The 23,350-nt window shown below is 37.3% G+C and overlaps 1 protein-coding gene across 1 annotated transcript in view; it reads right to left on the reverse strand.

The window, feature by feature from the left end:
* Positions 1 to 16,104, reverse strand: part of LOC149532450 (annexin D1-like) — a 35,852-nt gene extending 19,748 nt beyond the window's left edge. The window contains exon 1 of the mRNA XM_089804265.1: positions 15,939 to 16,104. Coding sequence (XP_089660391.1) covers positions 15,939 to 16,014 — 76 coding nt within the window. The 5' untranslated portion in view covers positions 16,015 to 16,104. The remainder of the gene's footprint in view (positions 1 to 15,938) is intronic.
* Between the last annotated feature and the right edge of the window lie 7,246 nt (positions 16,105 to 23,350).

Below are 23,350 nucleotides of genomic sequence, written 5' to 3' on the forward strand. Positions count from 1 at the left end.
ACAAGACCCTGTATTCTCGATTCAATTGAAAATCCCAACTTTAAGGTTCATACAGAAATACTATGATGAGCATGAAGACAGAGTCCAAGTTAGGTTAGCTCAACTAATGCAGTTAGATGAAAAAAGAGACGAAGCCATAGAGAAATTTGCAAAACATCAAGGGGTAGTAAAACGTTGGTTTGACAAAAAAGCGCAAAATAAGGCCTTCAGGATCTCTAACTTGGTCTTATATTGGGACAGAGCTATTGAAAGGAAAGGACAACATGATAAATTTGACAAACTATGGAAGGGTCCTTTCCAGATTTCAGAAATCATTGGGGATAATGCATTTAGACTTAAGACACTCACTGGTGGAAATGTCCCATTGCCTGTCAATGAGCAATTCCTCAAGCATTATTTCCAAGCCTAGAACTCCGTCCAGAGCCCTTTTGTACATAGAATAGGTTTGCTTTCAGTTAGAAGTTAGTTTGTTTCTTGTTCTTTAGAGTAGAGTTTGTTTTGGACCATTTGGCCCAAGGGTTTAGAGTAGTTTCCCTTTCAGTTGTTTAGAGTAGTTTTCCTTTAGTGGTTTAGTTTAGGTTTGTGAGGGAGCTCGAGTTTGATTTGCATCAAGTCATTTGATTTGAATTTTTTTAGCTTCCCTCAGTCGGAAGGCAGTTTTGGTTTTGGACCTTTGCAAGAGCAAAGGGAGGTCCATGTTATCACTTGTGGGCGAGGTGTGTAGATTTTACATTTTGGTGACAAAACGGAGTCCGTCTTGTGCATTTCTCGAATACATTTGGCAAGGTTTAGAGATTAAAGGGTGTGCATAGTCGTTAGTCTATGGTAGGACTTGTACTAAATCTGGGTTAGACTCGATAGATGTTCTTGAGTTATCTTTGGCACGGTTACAACATTCTACTCACACTTAATTGCTCTGAGGTCTTGATGTCTTGAAGTGAAATTGGACTTAGTAAAAATCATACACCTGCTTCAGTGCCACTGTGGTCTTTCAAACCCTCCGCAAGCTTCATTGCCTACAAACCAAACAAAAGATTGAAAAGAAAAGAAAAAAAGCGAAAATATCATGAGAAAAGAGAAAAGGTAGTATCAATGCGAAAATAAAGATAAAATTTGGTTCAAGGGTGTGCAATCATCTCTACCGATGCTATAAAAATAATCACTAAAGGTAGAACCATGATTGTGGTGCCACAGCGATAACTCCGTCGAGGCTATAGACGCCTGACTGGCAGCGGGGCTCTATGCAGGTTGCTTTTTAAGTAAGGATATTATAATAGCTAAGTTTAATGGATCTGAGAAATTATCAAGTTCTCGTCAAGCGGGGAGTAAATCATTTGCACACATGTGAGTAACATATGGTCAGAGTGCTTAAGTTCAACTTGAGAGTCTTTTCCCTTGTTGAGTGCCTGTTCTTAAGTGGATTTTCGAATAGGCCATCCTGAGATTTTTTCCTCTAAGTTATTTGTTTCTTGAAACGTTCAAGAACATTTCACCCATGGAGTTGCCAAATGTTGTGAGGTTTTCACACCATCGCCCCAAAACTTTGCGAACCCCCTTTTTCAGTCGCCTTGGTAATTTTTGTTAATTTTTTTTTTGAAGTTGTTTGAAAAAATTTTGATTTGATTTTGAAAACTTTTAAGTCTTGGACACCTTCAGGCCAAAAGGGAGAGGGTCAAATTTATTTTCACCCGGTTTCAACTTGATTTTCCAGAATGACCAATTTCATACTTAGGCCAAACAAATTTCAAAGAACAACACTTAGCAAGATAAAATTGTAAATTTTGTACTTAGACGATTTTTTTGAAAATTTGGATAGAACTGTATATATTTGAATAATTTTCAAAAAAATGAAATTTTGTTAGATTTAAATTTTTTGGAAAATTTTGAATTTTTTTCGGTGAGAAAATTAATTTTGTGATGATGAAAATCAAATAGGAAAATCGATTTTAGACTCTAGAGAGATGATTTGCTTTTGTCAAAAAAACTAAAAATTGCTTAGGAAAATCGATTTGAATTGAATTGCAAAAATTGGCTTTAAATGGACTAAACTTGCCTTGAAATTTTTAAATCTTTAATGAAATTAGTAATTTAATATTGAAAAAATGGCATTTGGCTTGCCAAATCCGATTTTTAATGATATATTAATTGCTAAATCATCATTAAATGGAAACATTTAACATCTCCAAGGCATTATTTATTTTATTTTTTGCAATCTTGGTCTAATTGGCAATTTAAAAAGTAAATTTTATCTTGGCAAAATTAATTCTGGGCTAAGCATTTAATTGGGGGCCAGTTTTGTGTTCTAATTAATATTTTTTTTGCTCACACGGTCCCAGTCGGCCATCTAGGAAGGATAAGCAAGTAGGGTATTAGAGAAAGCCGTTTCCCCTTTTCGCCTCACTTCTCATTCCTCCTTTTCATGGTATTGTCAATTTTTGACTTAGAGCAGCTCTATGTGCTTTGGCGAATTCTTTTGGAAGCGCAGATTTTCATTGCTAGGCGATTTTGCTTGCAATTGTGGACATTTTCAGGCCTTGGCAATTTCTTTGTGGAGGCAGATTTTTTGCATTGTTGGGCAATTTTTCTCCTTCTATTAGGGCTGTGATTTATGCCCTAGGTGGCTTCAGGGGGGCAGATCTGAAACTTCTCATTGCTAGACAATTTTTGCAAAGTCTGATTTTTGCTAAGGAGCTATGATTTCTGCCCTAATTTGGGCGATTTTATTTGGAGGAGGTTATTGTGACCAAAGGTCTGATTTTTTTGGGCAAGTGGTGGACAGTTTCAAGGGATTGAAATTCTGATTTTTCCAATTCGGGCATCAAGATTTGCAAGGGATTTGAAATTCTCAAGTTTGATCCTAAACTCCAAAAGAAGACCCGGCCATTGGTAAAGATAAAATCAATTCATTTAGAGTTGAAAGGGGTCCTTAAGCGGATTTCTCTCTTTCATTCTTGTCTAGTTTTGTTTTCTTTGGTTCTTCTTGCATTCATCATCCACCACTTCATCATCCCATCATAGGTTGAAGTTTGGAGATTAGTAAGTGTAGAATACATGATAGGACATTTGGCGAGGCAAAAATAAGCTAAACCACCCCTAGGTTGAAGTTTAGAGATATAAGTGTAGTCTATCTAAAGGTAAAGGCAAGGCAGAAATAAGTGGTAGTCCCACCTCTAGGTTGAAGTTTGGAGATTGATAAGTGTAGTGATAGGCCTTGGCGAGGTAGAAATAAGTGTAGAACCCATCAATAGAAAGAAGATTGGAGATCGATAAAAGTAGTCCATATCACTTAAAACAAAGGGGCAGAAATAAGTGTTTGGGATGATAGATGTTAGTGCAAGCAAGAACCCTAAGGGAACAAATACTAAGAAAGACAAAGAGGATATAATGCCCAAAACAACTTTCTTCTCGAAAATGAGGCGAATAACCAATACCAATGTCAGTACAGTAAATATGATACAGGTAAAGGACAAATTAAAAAAAGGACAATCCCCCTTGGCAAAGAAGATATACAGGAGTGGAATTGTACACATAACAGTTTTTCCTCCCACCTTGCCTTGTCCAGAGTTGGTTATGGAGTGCACATCCAGGTTTGATCTGATCAGTAAATCCATCATTTTTAGTGAGGGGAAGAGGGCGTTGGCCAACATTGGCGGTCAAGCGATTGAAGAAGCATTTAACATTCCCCAGTACAAGAGCATGACAATGGTGATGATGGATCAGGCAGCCAAATCTTTTCAGGACAACCAAGAAGCTTATTACACACATCTAAAACAAGGTTGGCTACACGAGGGAAAGAAAGGAGTAACCAGATCATCAAGGCTTACCGTGACAGACTTCAAATCAGAATATGGAGATCTCATTGTGCTTCTCAGTCGGATCATGAGCCTAGCTCAAGGTATGCAATTCGAAAACTGGATGTACTTCTTTATTGATGAAATTGAACAAGGAAAAAGAAAATTTGATTAGGCTAAGATCATAATCGAGAATCTAGAGTTGCAACTTAGAACCGTACAAAACCAAAAGCAATTCTACATGGGATCCTATCTGTTTTACCCAATTGCTAGATTGTATAAAAATCCTAGACTTAAGGCCTTAGGAGAAATTGGCAGTGGGCCAGGGAAATATTTGGTGCATGAATGCTATCCTCAGTTTCATTTCCACAACAACAAAGATTACAAAATGTTTTGTGATGCCTTTGCCATGAAGATAGTAAGGGTATTACAAGGGACACTTGCTAGGAAACTTTCATCGGAAGTAGAAGCAAAGATAAAGAAGTATGGGAGTTGGTTCATCCAATTTCCGCAATTCACATGCATTAGAGTAGCAAGAAGCACAGTTTGTCCCAAGAGGCTTCCAAGATACCCACCCGACAAGGTAGTTTTGATGGAGTTGGCTAGGCAACTTGAGCACTATGATAGAATAATGAAACTCGAGGGTAAGACAGGGATTACCTTCTCATTCGGAATTGCCAATGATAGTTGCCCCAATCGTGCCGCCTTTGCAGCTCCGAAGAAAGAATTGGAATGGTATCATCTAGGATGGTATAGAGTGAGACAAGGATTCGATCCCAATGGTCTTATCAAGGTATCTCATGGAAACGCGTTTAAGTATGTTCCCACTAGTGAAGACTTTTGGGCCAATGCTAAGGATGACTTTCATGTGAGAAAGCTAGCTTTCTCAAGGTTGTCGATGAACATGATGAGAGATATCAGATGGAGAGGCCTTGATATTCCTGATCAACTGGAAGATGATGGAAATATGTTGAGAGAAGATTATGATACAGTAGAAGGAACAAAGTTGAATCCAGTGGATTGGGATGACCATCAGGATCCTTCCTTGGAAGCAGTCACAAGGGCAGTTGATTTGCATACCAAGTCGTGGTATAATGGAAAGTTAAGGAAGCTATAAAGTCAAAGGATACCCCTTACTTATGAGAAGATGAAGCCAAAAGAAGGTCCAACGGAATCAGTCGGACAGCAGGGTGAAGGAAGTAGCCGGCAACAAGAAACAGTTAGGGGCAAGAAGAGAGCTTTGGAGGTTGAGAAAAGCAAAGAACATCTGGAACCTCCAATAAAGAGACAGCATGCAGCACCTTCAAGGGAAAGCATAATTGAGGCTAGAAGCCAAGAGGTTAATTCAAGTGATAAAGGGGCCGCGGTAGAGGTGAGCTCTAATTCAGAATCAAGTGGTTACAGTGAGAGCACTGAGTACTCTCCTCTCTCAGAAAACCAACAAGGAGATGATATGGCAGTAACTAGTGGAGAAGAAGATGGACCAATTGATATTGAGGAAATGAGTCAAGCACCTGAGGCCATTAGTGATGCTCGGCTAATTGAACCAAATCCAAATTTGGGGAGATGCACCGCACCACTATGGTTAAGGAAAATGCTTATGCCAAGAGGTGAGGTAGTAACTGCCGGAATGGTTGAAGACATCCAAGCACTAATAGAAAAGGGTGATAGCGAGAATGAAAAACAAATGGCAAAATGGTGGCAAAGGTAATTAGGAGCGACAATGATGGTCACCAAAAGGTTCAAATTGCTATACCAACAGTCAACAAGGCATTGGATGAGATTGTGGCCCAAGAATATGAGATAGTAGAGCATAATTTGGGAAGAAACACAGATGACATGGAATGTGAAGAGATCCAAGAGGGTATGGCTTCAATCAGAGAAAGGTTGAGGAAGGCAAATGAAAGGATCGTAAAGTTGGACATCGAGAACAAATATTGGAGAGATTGCTAGCCTATCCAACAGTTGCACCAGGCAACCCTTCCTCAAGACAGCAAAAGCAACATAGAAGAGATAGTGGCTCAGCTACATGAAGTCAAGGATTGGATCCATGATACAATCCAAGATGGGCAAAATTTCTTGCCTTCCTTTATCTCGACATTCTGGTCATTAGTGACCATTAGAAACAAGTTCAGAGTATTTGAAGAGGAGTGGAAGGATTTCCTTCCGGTCAAGGATTTAGCTATTCCCAGGCTACAGGCATTCATTGGACTACCGGAGACATATTTGGAAAGGGCCAAGTTGGTTGATGAAAGAGGATTGAGTACAGTTGAGTCTTGGTTTATTGCCTTGACTACCAGATTGAGAACACTTGTGGAGATACAGAAGGCAGTTGCACATTATAGCCTAGGCGTTGACACTTCCATTTCAACCATGATGAGCGACGTTGGGGTGGCACTTGATTTTGAAGACATTAGAGAAGAGAACATCAATGAGACAAGACTTGGATCAAGATTAGATGAGTTAGGAAAGGTTGCAATCAAGAAGAAACATTTGGGCACCCTTTCCTCCCTCAATGCCTTTATCGGATTTGCAAAAGAGTATGCGAAGGACCATGAGAAGACACTACAGGCAGCAAGCAGCATGATGAAATCGGCTGAGCTCAAGATAAAGCATACACCTTGCCCTCCCATGGAGGAAGTCAACGAAAGGCTAGCTATGTTCATTGCCTTAGCTAAAAGAACGAAAGAAAAGGGGAGATTTATATTAGAAGATCATTTGATGTAAGCCCAAGTGGCAATTTCTCTTTCTTCTAGAATAGGACAAGTGTCTAATTCTGATTGGCCACCATTTTGGTGCCTTCTCATTGGTTGCTACTTTTTCACTTTTTTCATTGGTCAATTGGCGAGGTGGCATCTTCTCATTGGCCGATGGGGTGGCAACCCTAATTAGGGTTTCTAGGATTCAATCTGGATCGTCAATTTTGCCTCTTTATCTCTACCTTTGGTTGTACATTTTGGCCTCTATGTAATGCCATTCGCTCTCATTTGTAATGGTCGGAGAAAATTGTTGCAAAGATAATGCCAAAATTCGCTATTTCTTTCTCATTGTTGTGACTTGCATGGTGATTAAGAGCATTTGGTATTATTCCATGGTTTCTACTTCCAAATAGTTAGAGTAAAATTTCTTTTCAAGTTGTTAAAGTGGATTGCATTTCAAGTTGCTAAGTAAGAGTAAAGTAGATGGATGGTTGCATGATAGCATTAGTAGATGTTTGATAGGGACCAATACTAGGCCACTAGCATCCTAGCGGCTTGTTGGGAAGCCTTGTGTGGTAAACTAGTCTATTTTCCTTTGAATAATTACATCTATGGAGGTGGAGGCGCTGGTTAACTTTCATTAGATTCGATCCCCGTCCATTTGCTAATCTTCCATTCATAGGAGTAAGAGTAGAATAGCAAGTAGTTAAGGAGTTAGAATTTTGAAGAAGAGAGTTAGAAAGGCACAAGTCATAAGAACCACTCACCCTCCATCACCATCACCTTCTCCACCAACATCATCTAGCATTCATATTGAATCACCATCTCCATCGTTCCATCAAAGTCCAAATCGCCCTCAAATAAACAGCGTAAGGCCGCCTACATGATTACCAGCAAATCACATCGATATACTAAGTTAGTATCCACAAGTGTAAGGAACATTGGAGTTATTCTCATGTCCCATAAGTATTAACTTTTCAAGAGAGGAATTGTGTGTTTGATACTCCATATCAAATATGCAATTGCTAATATGTTATGTGGTATAAAAAATGACATCAACACATTTCCATGGATTTTGATTTGATGATAACATCTCTTGGATCTGTCTTGGAAAGTGACATGCTCCTCTCAAACAAATAAATCATCCATGGCACATGCAACAACTGAAACCTATACTTGATGGTGATTTCAATAGTAGCATGAGACTTTGCGAACATCTTCCATTACACTCCCTTCTTTGGTGTAAGTAAAACAAGTATAGCCCGATGACTCAACATTCCCCTAATTAGACCGCCCTTTAACAAATTTTCACTTTGTCGAATTTAGAGCTTATATTCCATTTTGGTGCTTTATTAGGCAAACTAGATCCTATAATCAAATCCATGCAATGTGAAGCATTGCACATTGGTGACAATTCTCCAAGAGTTCCATCCTCCATGATGTCCTCAAAACTCTAATACCAATGCCTTCAATTCTAGAACACTCAAAACTATGTGGCTTATCTTCCTCCACTAGTCTAATTTCAATAACAAATGCCTAACTTCTTACAAGTCCTTAATATTCTAAAGAAGCTTATTAATAGTCAAGAGCATTTCCTTGTTTTTTATAGCTTCTTCTTTGACCTGTGAAGATTACTGTTCAAACTTACTGAGAAATTATATTCTCTCCGCCTAAGGTCACAATTTTTGTTTCACTTATTTATTCCTTGTCTCCTTATGTAACATGCACTCTTTCCATTTTCTCACGTGGCATTTGGACATTCAACTGCCCTATGGCCTATTTCTCCATACCTAAAGCAAGTACCAGTGAACTTTTTTCCATAGTCTCCTCTTCCTTCTTTTTGGGAGTCAAGTTTTCTTGGACCCATATGCATCACATATAGACTTTTTGGTTTCTCCTAGCACATAGTAGTAGATTGTGTCACTTGTGTGACATATTCTCCTCTACCCTTAGTACAAGTCGGTATGCTTCCTCAACAAAATGAATATGCAATAGATAGATCTCATCTTGGATTGCAGTCCTCATGCCATTCAAATTCCAATTACTTATCTATATTGATGTTTCAATCAAATAGATCTTCTTGAACCCAATTTACTAAATTGCAAGGAATGTCAAACTTCTTGACTCTTAACATCATTAAAACTTGAAGTCTCTTCAATGCATTGTTCCCAATCTAGACTTCTGTCATCACTAACATTTTCAATAATCGCCTTCCTTCACCATTGTGCAATCTTAAGGGCCTCCAACCTCATTACCATGTCGATTAATTCATTATCACGATTCATATTGTCCTTTTTGATTTCTGCCATCTCTTCTTCTATGAACCATTTTTCCTTAGATCATCTACAATGGGTGCAATTCTTCTACTATAGGGTCACCAATCACCCTTCAATGACCAATAAACTAGGCACTAATACCAATAGAGGGTGTAGTGAGACAATCTATTCATGTAGCACAACTATGGTCCATAGACATTGAAAACACGATGCAAGAGTAAAAAGGTTTATAAGATTTAATACAAGATAGTGAATAATAATTTGTATATATTGCAATCACAACAAGTCCATGTACAAAAGAGTATTCAAAAAATCACATTATAAGGTTCAATCTTCTCAAATGTGCAATAGTCAAGTGTATGTTCTATTTGTCGTCCTCATTATTTTTCACCAAATGAATTGCTATTTTGTAGGTGTACTTTGACGTAACAAGATAATGCCAACCATAGATGCGCTTGATCCTCCTTGGATGGAATACCTCTTTATGTTTCTGAATTTTGATTTGCTAATTTTAGACGGTAAACTTTGAAGACCTTATAACCCAATATCTTCAAGACTAAGAAATTTTTAAAGGCATTTAAAATTATGGATTTTTGCTTAAATAAGGGTAATAATATTGTTTCAAAAATTGTCTTGAGATAAGTCCGCGACATATATTTCATTAGCTATGGAAAATAATGATTTTAAAACTAAGCAATAACACTTCAAGTGTTTATTTTAAACTAATTAAATAACTTAAAATATGTGATCACGTGGCAATTTTGTTGCAATGTACATGTCACCATCGATAAGGAAGTGTCAACCAAGTTGAAGGGTAGTAAATGATTTGGTAGGGAAGATTGTCAATTGCTTCAATTACAATGCATGAGCAAGCCAACAAGAGGAACATGGTACAACCCAATGTCAAATAGAAAAGACGAGTGTTTCAAGTAATGCATAGCACAAGCCACCTGATTGCATGAAACAAAAATTAATCAAGCCCCAAGGGCAATGCATGGGAGTAAATAAGCTTAAAGAAGATCATGTGCATGGTTAGAAGTAAACACTACATACCAAATCACACTATTGAACAAATTACCAACCAAACAAAGCCAAGGATTTGAATGGTGTGGAGAGTCTCAAAAGTGAAAAAATCCCTTAATATTTGAATATTCTAAATGATTAATTTAAAAAATAATGAACCATCCTAATAAACCAATAAGGTACAAGAAGGAAGAGCTTTGAAGAATGCACAAATAGTTAAAGGAACCTTGTCAAACATGTTGAATTCACAAACACCTGTAAGGGCCGAGCTATGAGAAGCATTTGAGAAGGGAATGAAAAAGTGCTTCAAGATGAGATATGCTCTAGCCTGATAACAATTTTAACAAAATAAGATGGCTATACAAAGGTTGTTAATTGTTTTCAGCACCTCTCTTTGTGTGTGTCTTTGTGTTACTAGGGTAAGTCCATATTGTAATTTAGTATGTGTATGGTTTGGTATTGTATAAATAACATTTGAGCTAGTGACAATAATGACTCCATGAATTGAGACCTTGGAAAGTTATATAGTTGCCCTTGGAAAGAGCAAAGCTTTGTAATTATTTTTGAGTTATGTCAGATGATGAGCATCCTAGTTGAGATGGAATAATAGTAGTCTGAGGGAATAATTGTTGTCCTTATGAATAACCAAATTGTAGTGCCTCTCGTGTTTGCAATCTGTACCTTGTTATGTTTTGATTCGAGAGAGACTTGATACTCTTACCATTTTGTACTTTGAGATGACCTGAGGGTCGGATGTTATACTTTGATTTCAGTACCATAGATGTTGTACTACTATGCTGTTCAGTTTATCATATTTGCATGTTGGTGCCATTTTGAGATGATAATAGGTCTATGATGATACCTGAGTATTTGGTATTTGGACATATTTCTGATTATGTTATGTGATGGATTTTATGCTATAGTTATTTACTTCAGTCCTGTTTCATTATGCTTATTGCGAACGTGAGTGATGTAAATGGATTATTTAAGTATAATTGAATAAATGATTAAATTAGTTATTTAATGCATTTATTGCTTCGGCTATGATATTATATGCAATTGCACTTGATCATGTGTTTTAGTGTGCAGGATTTATATCCCTGGCAGTGGCACATGGAGTTAGTGATTCAGCCATTCATATTTTACCAATGTTGTCCTTGTATGGTCAATGTATCCTCATTTAATTGTTCAACTAAACCTTTCGATAATTATTAAATCCAAACTCATTTGCACTATGTGATTAGACCAGTGAGCATGTCTGTGTATTTAGCAGTTTGCATTGTTGCGAAAGTTGTTAAGATATTTTTTATGATTTTGGGTTTTTAGGCTTTAAATTTTATTGAATTTAATTTTTGGCAGCTTTGCCTTAGGTGAATTCCTATTACAAGGGATAACCTGTTTTTGTTTGGGTCAATTCGAAGTTTAACTAGTCTAACTAGCTATTTACCCTAATCGATTATTCACTCGAAAAGTGAATAAGTATTGAAAAAGGGATTTGTTTTCTCACTTCTCGCTTTTGCAAAATACAAATTTGAGAGCTTTTTTGAGAATCCTCTTTTGGAGGATCGCGTTTATGTTTGTTGGGAGAGTTGTGAGTGTGGGATCTTCACGAGGTTAATCTTGTTGGATCCGGCTTAAGTAGACATTGCTTTGTCGTGATTTCTGGCAGTTTCAGCGAGCGATTTATTTTATTGTATTGTTTTCAGTTTCAGCCCCTTTTGCTGTCAGGTAGGGCTTTCCCGTTTTCTTGTTTCTGCTTCATTTCAGCTTCTATTTCTGGTAGCAGTTTGTTAGGAAGCTGAGAACTAGTGTTCCCCTCTGTTTTTGTTCGCTGGTTCTGCCCGATTGGTCGAGTATGAACATTTTCCCTATTTTTGGGATGGGAGTTTGGGGTTTTGAATCATTATGCTGGTCGTTTTTGCATACGGTGTCCAAACTCAAATTTTATTGGATTTTTAGAGTTTTTGTGCCCAAAGACCAAATGGGTTTTAATTTTGAAGTTTTCCATTTTTTGGGGTTTTTACCTCGTTTTGTGTGCCGCCCTATCTTCTCGGATTTTCTTGGCATGAGTTTGGTCATGGACCTGGATCATCCGTTTGGATGTCAGTTGGACCTTTGTTGCACTTTTATGGTGCATTGGGATGCATGCCACATCCATCCTCCCAAATCTGTTTTCGATTGAGTGATTTTATGCATTGTGTTCTCATCCAGTCCTTGTGTTATGATCTACCTGATGGTGGTGCGCCACACACGAGTATGTGCACATACATTTGTCGGGTAACTTGCAAGGACCGATCTCCCGTGGTACTTTCGAAGTTATGATCATTTGGGTTGGTTGGGAATATGCATGCCTACGGGCACTCATCGTTGGATGAGCATGGGTAGGGTAGGGTAGCATATGGAGGGGGCTTCTATCTCGCAGCCTGGTGATCATTGTGCCTAGAGGGTTGGCAGAGGAAGTTTTAATTGAGTGATAACTAAATAATACACTGGGTGGTAATAAAACTTAAGATAATAATTTGTGCTAGAACCTTTCCGTTGAGGGAGTTGAATATGCACAATCCGAACTTGGGATTATGGATGTCAAGCAACTCTCCATAATGTCAACCCCTACTTAGTAGCACATTGAGTGTCTAACCAGGGCCTGTAGCTTATGCATTGTCTATGTTCTTGGTTTCAGTCATCATACTGTTTGGGGTGAGTGTTAGCCATGGACGTTTGCTTTGTGTGTGTGTGTGGTTGGATCATTATCTCCATCAATACGGCAGGAATGGACCTACGGGTTCCACGTGGTTGGGAGACATAGCTACCTTCACCACTGCTAGGGACCGATGTACAAAGACGGTCTATTGTTCCAATACAACCATTGCTGGATATTTTCACTTGGTACTTCGGGTTCCGAAGTATGCTTCCTTGTGATTTATGCTTTCATTAGAATACTTGTTTATCATGTTAGATGATATTAGTTTTACTGACGCCTTCCTGTATTATGATATTTAGCATATGTTAGACGATGAGTTTGATTTGTTGGAGTATCTTATGCTTTATTTCTAGCATGTTAGATTTCGTTACTCTTATGTTGTAGCACGTTTTAGTAGTGACGTCCTCATAAGATAGCACCAACGATCTGGTCAGTAGTTTGGGATGTTACGCGCAAGGGATGGCTAAGACCCACGATGGTCTTATGATGCTATTACGGTTGGGAGGAACAGCGTACTTAGTTTGGTTGTTTTGTACATTGTGATGTTGTTTTATTTTATTGCGATGTTTTAGTACACTGCAATGTTACCTTCCATACTTTCCCTTCATTGCTATAATAGATGGTTTGATTTAGCTTCCGTCTTTCAGCTATTCGTTCGAGTGTCTTTTCCTCAATATGTGGATCTGATACTCCCTAGTGTGGAGGAATACATTTTCTATCTTTCTTCCCTTAGCGTTTTTTGGTTTGTTGTTTTGGATTCTCATATGAAATTGTAGTTTCTCGCATGAGAATGCAAGTTCTCGCATAGTGTGTTGGGTTTTCTCGCACAGTGTGTTGGGTTTTCTCGCACAGCTTTTGGCTCTTTCTCGCGCGAAACCCAACACCAGTTTTGGGTGTCTTGGCTGTTGGGCCAAGTACATTCTCACGCTGTTTAGTGCACTTTCTTGCACAGATGGCAGTTTCTCGCATGGCGTGTTGCACTTCCTCACGTGAGAATCTATTAGTCTGTTGTCCTCGCACAAAAAACAGGGGGTATCTCCTCTAGTTTTCGAGGATCGAATTTTGGTGTTTCTAGTACCTTTTGGGTTTGCTAGTATTCCCTTGCTTTTGCAGTTCGGAGATTTTAGGTTCTGTTGTCATAGTGGGTTTTCGTCCTTCAGTTGATCATGTCAATTCAGGTAGTGGTGTTTGGAGATTCGTTGGTTGTCGAGATGTTGGTTAATACTTCTGTTGTGATCTTTGTGATCTATGTATGATGTTGTCATGTGCACTCATACTTGTAAAAAAAAATTTATCTTGGCTTGTATTTCATCCTTGTTCCAAGGATCTCTGGGCAGGGCATTACACAAATAGTGTTGCCTTAGCTTAGAAAGTCATTGATTTACTATGAAGTGTTTCCAAAATGATGATTAGTGAATAACAAGATGATGCTTCTCCACTATTGCAAGGCATTACCCTGTCATCAAAGTGATTCTTTTTCACCAAGCTTAGCTCATTAGAGTGCCTTTTGCCCTCCTAGACCATGTCTTCAATGTGAATATGATTCGAACATTGAAACTTATGCTTGTATATGTGCATGTTTGTGCTTGTATAAGATTACATCAATGAGTTGAAGCTTGTATTGGTTGAGTGGTAGAAGGCCGCATTTGTTGGGATAGGTCAAAGAGTATGAACCATAGGCTTTATGAATCTGAAGGTGGATTCCAAGACATTGCTGTGCTGTTCTTACCTCATTACAGAGATAAGAAAGCTAAATTTTTATCAACAAATTTAAAATTCATTGGCATTTATTGTGGGGAAGTTGATGCATTAAGATCATGTTAAGAATGTCATATTAGCTTAGATCTGATCGTTGAAAATTTCCTTCCAACATCACCTAGGGTTGTACCTGTTGTATCACAAAAGCCCTTTAAATGAGAAAAACAACACAAGCTCATCACACCAAAAAAAATCAACTTCAGGGACCAGAGCACCATCTCAAAGTTATTTTTAAAAGTAACATAGAAGTGCTCATAAACATGCTCTTGTAGTCTGCTTTCATATGGCATCTGTGTCTCCTTTTCCAACCTCTCAAAGTGACCAGGAAGGCAGACAATGAAAACATCCAAGGGATTCTAGTGTAGATAAGGCAACATATGAATGCTTCTCAAGGCAATCAACATCTCTAGCAACCTAGGTACAGGCTAAATGAATGCTACTCAAGATAACCCACATCTCCAGTGACCTGGATTTAAACAATATAAATGCCACTCAAGGTAACCAACATTTCCACGTCTCAAAAAAATGGATAACTATGGCCGACTCTGTTGACCCACATTGCGAAAAACAATCTTATAACCAACGACTTGGTACATGAAGTTCTAGATGAAGACAAACAAAGTAAACTTGTAGATAAATTTAATATTAAAACAATGATATGCAGGAACCTTCCCTGTCGATATAATAACTACATATTCATCTTTAAAATATCTGAAAAAATTGATGAGGTGGAGGAAAATAGATAGCCTAAGGTCGTCACCACAAAAAAATTGAATGAGGACAAGAAGACTTTGTTAAAAAAGAACATCAAATGGATGAACAAGTGTTAGACAGAGAAAAACATTGATTCATTTAACCCCACGATGGCAATTCACTAGAAGGATCATATGGGGCAATATCACTGAAAGAGCAAAGATGCCCATAGTCCAGTAGAGGACTGACTGGCATCTTCTTCAGCGTGACCTCGGTGGAAATAAGCTAAAAGAAGAATGTGAAGACTGGATATGTGTCTTTTTACAAAGCTAGAATAGTTATTGATTTAGAATGTGAAACTGAAAATGTTATTCAGCCCATTTAAGTAAATATTTTTGTAGCAGTTCCTTAAAGGATCTATTCAAATGAAATGAGCTTTTTTATTCTTGTCCATGGGACCCAAGAATCGGAACTGAAATCACTTGAACCAAACGAAACAGTCAACCCCGCCAAAGAGGAGAGAGTCTTATCATTAAAACAAAGAGCAGAATATCAACCATCCAGAAAGCTAAAACGATCGAGTCTGCTAACCCTTATACTGTCGTTGACCTTGCGGACCTTGAAAAGCTTCTATTATATTCAACATTTTTTCTACTGGAGTAACGGAATTAATTTTTTACAGAGTTACAAATAAAATAGGTTGCTAGATGTTAACTATTCCAGCTCTTTCGGGTTTGTCTGGAGATCAAACACCAGAGAAATTTCCATTCTACATTTTGATAGATCCTACATATATCTTTGGCCTAATGAATGTTATCAAGAACGGAGACAGAGTTAAAACAAAATGCAGATCACAGGGATTGCCGCTCACTGGGACTAAAAAGATCAAACAGCAGATAATTTTCTATTCTACATTTTGGTAGATCCTACACATAATGCGGGCCTAAAGGAAAAAATGATTTGGGGAAAATGGCACTAAGAAAGTTATGAAGAATACCTTCGACTGCTTTTCTGAGCTGTTCAGAGTCCTCAGTTGGGGATGGAGTTGGCACTGGCACTGTAATCGTTGACATGATGCCCGATAATGCTGTGAAATCAGTATGAACAGAGGAAATTTGTTGGAACAACTGTATTTCATTGCTTCCTGTTGGTGGTCTATATAGAAGGAGATGAACATTTTTAGTAATGCCCGCCTCGACTAGACGACACAGAGAGTCGTTGGCGGGATGAGAAGGACGCGGAAGAGCGAAATCATTTTGCTACACATGGCAAGCATATCAATTCAAACAGTAAATTATCCGCATTTCACGAGTTCTGCATGGGATTGTCTAATTGGTGGCCTTTCACTATTATAAATTTATATATCCAATAATTAGGTAGCTATCAATTTTTGTTTATTTCCTAAGTTTTAATGTTTCGATTTATTAATGAAAGGTGTAATCTAGTATTTTTTTTTTCTCAAATATTTGTTGTTAGATAGTATTAATTATTAATTTCACGAGTTCTGCATGGGATTGTCTCATTGGTAGCCTTTCACTATTATAAATTTATATATCCAAAAATTAGGTAGCTATCAATTTTTGTTTATTTCCTAAGTTTTAATGTAATCTAGTATTTTTTTCTCAAATATTTGTTGTTAGATGGTATTAATTATTAATTTTTGACTTTCTTGGTTTTAATGTTCAGATTCATTAATAAATATATGTAATGTAGTATGAAGTGCTTGTTTTTTAAATATAATAGATGCTTTGTATTTTTAAAAATCAAATAAAAAATTGTATGTATAAATATCTTTCAATAATTAATTATTATACATATCTTTCAATAATTAATTATTAATTTTGGCTTTCTTGATTTTAATGTTTAGATTCATTAATGAATAAATGTGATGTAATATTAACTTGAAGTATGTTTTGTATTTCTAAAATTCAAATTCAAATGAATATTTGACTTTATATATAATTAAAATATAATTAATAATTTTTAAAATCTAGAAATATAAATAGTTTTCCAATTAATAATTTTTAGAAAAATAAAACTAGTATGCTTATAGTTAGAAAATAATATTTAAAAAATGTTTGTAGCTATATTGTTGAAGTAATTAGAAACCAATCAATTATATTTTTTTAATTAATCAAAATCAATTTCTACTTTTAAAATACAAATTGAATGCTAGTATATTCATATTTAAGGGGGAAAATAATGTAAAATTTATATGTAGATATCAGTATCAAATTGTGATATTGCTATTAAGATTCAATTATGTAATTTTTTTAGTCAAACTCATTGACCCATATTTCATGAGTAGTAATGGAACATTTAGCACTCGTTGAATCTAGGTGATGCTCATGGAGGTAAAGCATTGAGACTTCCTTGGAGGTCACCCATCCAACAAAATGAGTTTAAACATGGAGGAAATTTCATACTTAAGTGTGCTCAAGCTAGAGTAGTGGGTGGGTTCCTCCCACGAAGTCATGATGCTTCACCTCTATGTGAATTGTCTTGATGCAATGAGTGTTAAGTGTTCCATTTAATTTTATTAGAGATGGGTTCATGTGAACCACTACTCATGAAACATAGGTCAATGAGTTTGACTTAAAAACTACATAATTGAATCATGATAACAATATCACAATTTGGCTTGTGGAAAATATCTCCTACTTACCAATTGAGCTTAAGAAACTTTCTAATGAATAGTTCATTAGGCACAACACTTGAAGGTTCTACAAATGGAATTGTAACAAGAGTGGGTTTAACAATTGAGGAAACTATGTACTTAAGCGCACTCAAGCTAGAGTAGTATTGGGAGGGTTGACCTCCCGAGAAGTCTAAGCGCTTCACCTAGATGCAGTGAGTGACAAGTGCTCCATTTAATCTCATTACAGACGAGTTAATGTGAACCACTACCCATGAAACTTGGGCTAATGAGTTTGACTAAAAAAACTACACAGTTGAATCCTGATAGCAATATCACAATTTGACTTGTTATGGAAAATATCTTTTAAGTTTACCAATTGACAAGCATGAGCAAATTTGTAATGAATGGTTCATTATACACAACACTTCATGAAGGTTTTGCAAATGAGGTTTCAAGCATAGTGGGTTTAACCATGTAAGGAACCTTGTAGTTAAGTGCACTCGAGTTGGGGTAGTACTGGGATGGGTGACCTCCTAGGAAGCCCTAGTGCCTCACTTTTGCGAGTATCACCTAGATGTAATGTATGATAAGTGTTTCATTTATTCTCACATGAGAGATGGGTTCATGTGAAACACTACTCATTAAACATGGGTCAATGAGTTTGACTCAAAAAACTACATAGTTGAATCTTGATAGCGATATCACAATCCATTGATATCATCAATTAAAATAAAATCAAATTGAATTTGTACTATTTGTACTTTTTTTAATGGGAACAAATCAAATCCAATTTCTACTTTGTAAGAATGTATCTGATCTAATTTAGAGTATGAAATTGACCTCAAATACAACACCTTAATACAATTATTTAAATAGTAAAAAATGATATTTTATAAAAATAATTAGATAAATGTAATCAAAATAGAATTAAAATAATTAAAATTTTAATATTTTTCAAAAAATCTAGTTATATGTAATCAAAATATTTATATTATTATATTAAACTATAATCATATTATTGTACTTGTTGTATAAGGATACCTTTAAGAAACCCCTTGCTTGACACGTAAAAAAAAGTGAAATTTTTGTGAATCCAAAATTATTTTTGGCAAAAAAAATCATAGCAAAGGCAAATTATTTTTTAAAATAGGACAAAAATTAAATTTTTATTGGCAATATTTTTTGTACTATAACAAAATTTCCTTTAAATTACGGTGAATATAAATTTATGCAGGGCCTAAATATATATTTTATGTGGTCAATGATTTGGTTTTGAAGGAAATAATTTGTAACATGTGACATTAATGATTAGGTTAACAAGGGAAAAAAATTGTAGTGGCAAATGATTGGCTTTAAAAGGAAAAAAAAAAATGTATTGGCGGTTTTCAAGAGTTGTGTCTCATTGTGTGGGCCAATCATGCCAAACAAACATCCATCAAAGATATAATTGATGCAATGTTTGTTGCATTAATATTGTATTTTTTAGTTATGTAGGAGAAGTAAAAACTATGGCGTCTAGGCAAGCATGGCATCCTCACAACGAAAACTAGGGTTTGATGGAGAGGCCTTAACAATGCCCTGGTTACACAGAGATGGCAGAGATGGCAAGTTTAGAGGTAATAGGTTTTACAAATCAAGGGCACATGGGTAGTCTGGTTCGGATGGCAGGGCGTTTGGAGGCTCAAGGCAATTTTCTAACATCCCCCATGACACATGTGTTAATGATAGGAGGCCCCAACAATGGAATGGTAATGGACAAAACTGGGTTTTTCAAAATGATCAAAGGCTTGGGTGGAAATGAAATGGGGCTCCCCAGGGTTTTAATGGAGATTTGGCATTACCTCATTATTTTGACTTTGAGCAAATTGAATGAAAGTTTTGGCGACTGAAATAGGCCCAACAAGAAAAAATAGTGACAGTGGATATGCCTTCTAATGTCTTAAATAAAAATATCTTTAGGGTTTCTACTCTCCCAATACAAAATCCTTCTTGGAGTGAATCTATTAAATGCCTTCAATGTAGGGCTTTGTTTATGAAATGGTTAGGACCTTGGCCATCTTTAAGGAAAATTCAAGAGTGGTTGAATGCTAACTGGGGTGCAAATATGGTGCTCAAGCCTCTAGTGAACGAATTTTTCTTGGTAATATGTCCAACACCTGATGACAAGAAGGCAATCTTGAGTGGAGGCCCATATATGCTGGATGGAAAAGGTTTCTATGTATGTGACTAGCGGCCAAATTTTAACTCGGAGACTGAAAAGGTGAAGGAGGTTTTGATCTGGGTTAACTTTAAAAAAATTCCATGGGAATACAAGGATAAGGAAACCTTGAAAATGATCAGGAATAGTTTAGGGGTTTTCATTAAATTAGAAGAATCACCGGAAAAGAATCGTTTGTTTCAATATTCTAGGATTTTGATTAAGATGCAAGATTGTTATTTTGTGCCTACCCAAATTTTTATTCACACTTCGAAAGGGGAATTTGTTGTGGTCATTGATGTTGATTATGCTGATCATGTCACTCTCCAGGAGCAAATTGGTAAAGGGAAAGGTCAAATGGAGAATTGTTCTTTGGATTTGATGAAGCATATTGAGCAGCAGGAAGAAATCATTCCCCCATGGTCTATCTCTTTTGAGGAGGAAATTATTTGTAGATCTTTAAAAAAATGTGGATTGCATTGATGGTTTGGAGATTAGCTCCAGTGATGATGGTTGCGGTCTAGGCATTGGTGAAAAACTGCGAGACTACTGCCTAGTTTATACAGGTGGTTACAAAGACCCCTTACTCCCAGCGACTTAATATCTAGGGAACCCTAGGAAATGTTCCTTTCCATTAGGGTCTTAGTTCCCTTGTTCCAGATACCTTAGATAAGAATGTTGGTGAGGATGGTAAACACGTATTGGATGAGAGAGAGCTAGTGCCACAGAGGGAGAAGTGTGTCAATGAGGCGGTGGGGGAGTTTTCATTACCAGTGGGCAAGGATTGGGTGGAAGAGGAAATCTACAAAGATATAAAAATATCCCCAATCAGAACTCTGGAGTCTTTTTTGGATAGTGAGAAGGAACATAGGAGGGATGCCCTGGCTTCTGAATCAGAGTTTTTGTGTGATGAAGATTTTAGAGAAAATGAGTGTGGGGTTATGGATTCATTGGTGATGGAACAAGAGCATTCTATTCGAATGACACCATCAATTATTAACAAACCTAAGGTCTCAGAAAAGAAAAAAGGGGCCCAAAACTGGTGAGTGTTAAACTTGCCATTGTTGGTTGTGCAATGGACTAGGCTAAACTGCTGAGATTGGAAAGAGGATGTACCTCTTCCTGGAAGCCATGAAGCTTCTTTTGTGGAATGTCAAGGGCTACAATGCTCCTAAAAAACTATGCTTGGTCAAACATGTGGTTGATCAAGCAAATTATGATGTTGTTTTCTTGCAAGAAATGAAGTTAAGTGGTGAAGGCAATAGTGTTCTCTCTAAGAAACTTTTGTCATGGCAGTGTATGCTAGTAGATGATGATGGTGTGTCTAGAGGTTTAGGTATCTTAAGGAAAGAGGCCTCTATTTTTGTTTCTTTGGTGTATTTTGGCCCTTATTGGAAATTAGTGAATACTTCCTCTTTTCAGTTTCAGACGAGTTTTTTGGCTTTTAATATATATGGGTCATGTAAATAGACCCTTAAATCTCAACTATGGTCAATTTTGATGGATAAATTGAGATTGGGGGAGGGAAAGTTGGTGGTGTTGGGTGGTGACTTTGATGCAATCCTATTTCCAAGTTGGAAACTTGGTGGGGTGATCAAATTAAATAGAAGCCATTAGGAGTTTGTTGATTTTGTTCTAATGAATAATGTAAGAATTTTCCTAAGGGCAAAATTCACCCAAGAACTAAGAACTCAAACACAAGCACACAGTAGACCAAAGAGAGAGAGTATGATCAGAATGACGATGTTCATTCAATAACTAGTTGAGAGTACACTAGGAGTGCTTGAATATAAAGGCCTCTGAGATACATCTAGAATGCCTCGTAATCAACACCATGATATGTCATACAACCAAGCACATGTCCACCAGATATGGGTTATCCTCCATTAAGCACGAAAGTAAGTGCGGTGATGAGAGGATAAGCCTACAAGGGTGTGGCATGCAAAACAGTGTTGTAGACACCATGTGCTAAAATAGAGTTGCGTACTCCTGTGTTGTCTACATGACAACTCAAAAAGGTGCGCAAACTCCTAAGTGTCTCACAAATAAAAATAATAAAATAATGCAAAATAATTAAATAATGCATTAACCTAAGTAAACTTAAGTAATTGTAATAAGTAAATACTTATTTACACCAACACCCCCCCTTAAGTGCAACTTAGCGGAATGCCCTTAAGCTTACAAACTAGGATGAAGATGCATAATGGGTCTCGGCTACTAGGCCATATTAGGTACCCATGTACATAATGAAAATGCAATCTCCCATAAAGCGGGGAAAGAGGGAAAACCTCATGGGAAAAACCCTCCCCCAAAAGGAGAGATGAATAAGGATGCATCGATGGATGGAGTAATCAAGACCCCCCCATGACGACATACATCCAGTATATACATAAGAGAATGAGAGAAGGAAGAGAGACAGAATAGGCTCCCCCCCCAAAAGAAGAATGCCAGCAAGTGAAAGCTGCTCCGATGAAGAAGCTGGTCCATGAATGCAAAATAGTGTTCCTCCCCTTAGGAAGAAACGATGCCAAAGGTACATTGCTGAAGATGTATGGTGGCCCTGAAACCTACTCAAGTATCCATGTACTGATCCTAATGTTCACCCCTTCCAACTATGCTGAAAAGAATGAATGTAGATCTGGCAAGGATGTTTGTTGAACCTGTTCCATTGAACCATCTGTCTCCTCAACTGACAAAGAGCCCTCCACTAATTGTTGTTCATAAGGATCCACAATCACATCAACCTGTTCAGATTGATCATGTAGAGAATGGACATGAGGGTCAGAGTGAGCCCTCACAACAACTATAGAAGAATCATCATCAATGAGAAGATGTAAGTCCTCAAATTTGTCTCCCAACTCAAGTGAAGCTGGAGCTGGAAGATGAGATGTACCATGTTGTGTTGGACCTTTCACTATGGCAATATAAGCATGTGGACTGGACTGATGTGACCTCTCACTACAACTGTCGATAGAACCCCACGTGTCTGAACCTATTGAAGCACTATTGCTGGAGTCACTATCAGTTTCCATTGTGTATGATATGCGAAGAGGAGTGGAGGACAAGCTGGGAGAACTTTCCTCAAAGTGAACATCCTTCTCCACAAAAATCTCACGAGTCTCTAGATCCATAAGTCTATAAGCCTTCACATTGTCTTCATAACCAATAAAGGTACAAGGCCTAGGTTTCGGTGCCTTGCAACTCCTGGAAGATAGGTTTGCCCATGCTAGACAACCCAAGACTCTAAGGTGACTCACAACTAGTTTTCTGCCGCACCATGCCTCAAAAGGAGTCTTGCCATCTAAGGCTAGATGAGGAGATCTGTTAAGTATGTGAGAAGCACTGCTAATGGCTTCAACTTCAAGTGTAGGATCAAGAGACTTGGCCTTTATCATGTAACTTGCCATGGTCTTGAGAGTCCTAATCCTCATAGCTGCAACATCTGTCTTGTGCAGATTGAATGCTGGTGAGTTCTGAAGATCAATCCCCTCAATTCTGCAAAAGTTCTTAAGTCTTCTGTCTACATATCTGTTCTCATTGTCCACTCTTAATACTTTGATGGCTTTCCTTGACT

This window comes from Cupressus sempervirens, chromosome 10, assembly GCF_028749045.1.
Source record: "Cupressus sempervirens isolate cs-2001-9-10 chromosome 10, ASM2874904v1, whole genome shotgun sequence".
NCBI classification, from domain to species: Eukaryota; Viridiplantae; Streptophyta; class Pinopsida; order Cupressales; family Cupressaceae; genus Cupressus; species Cupressus sempervirens.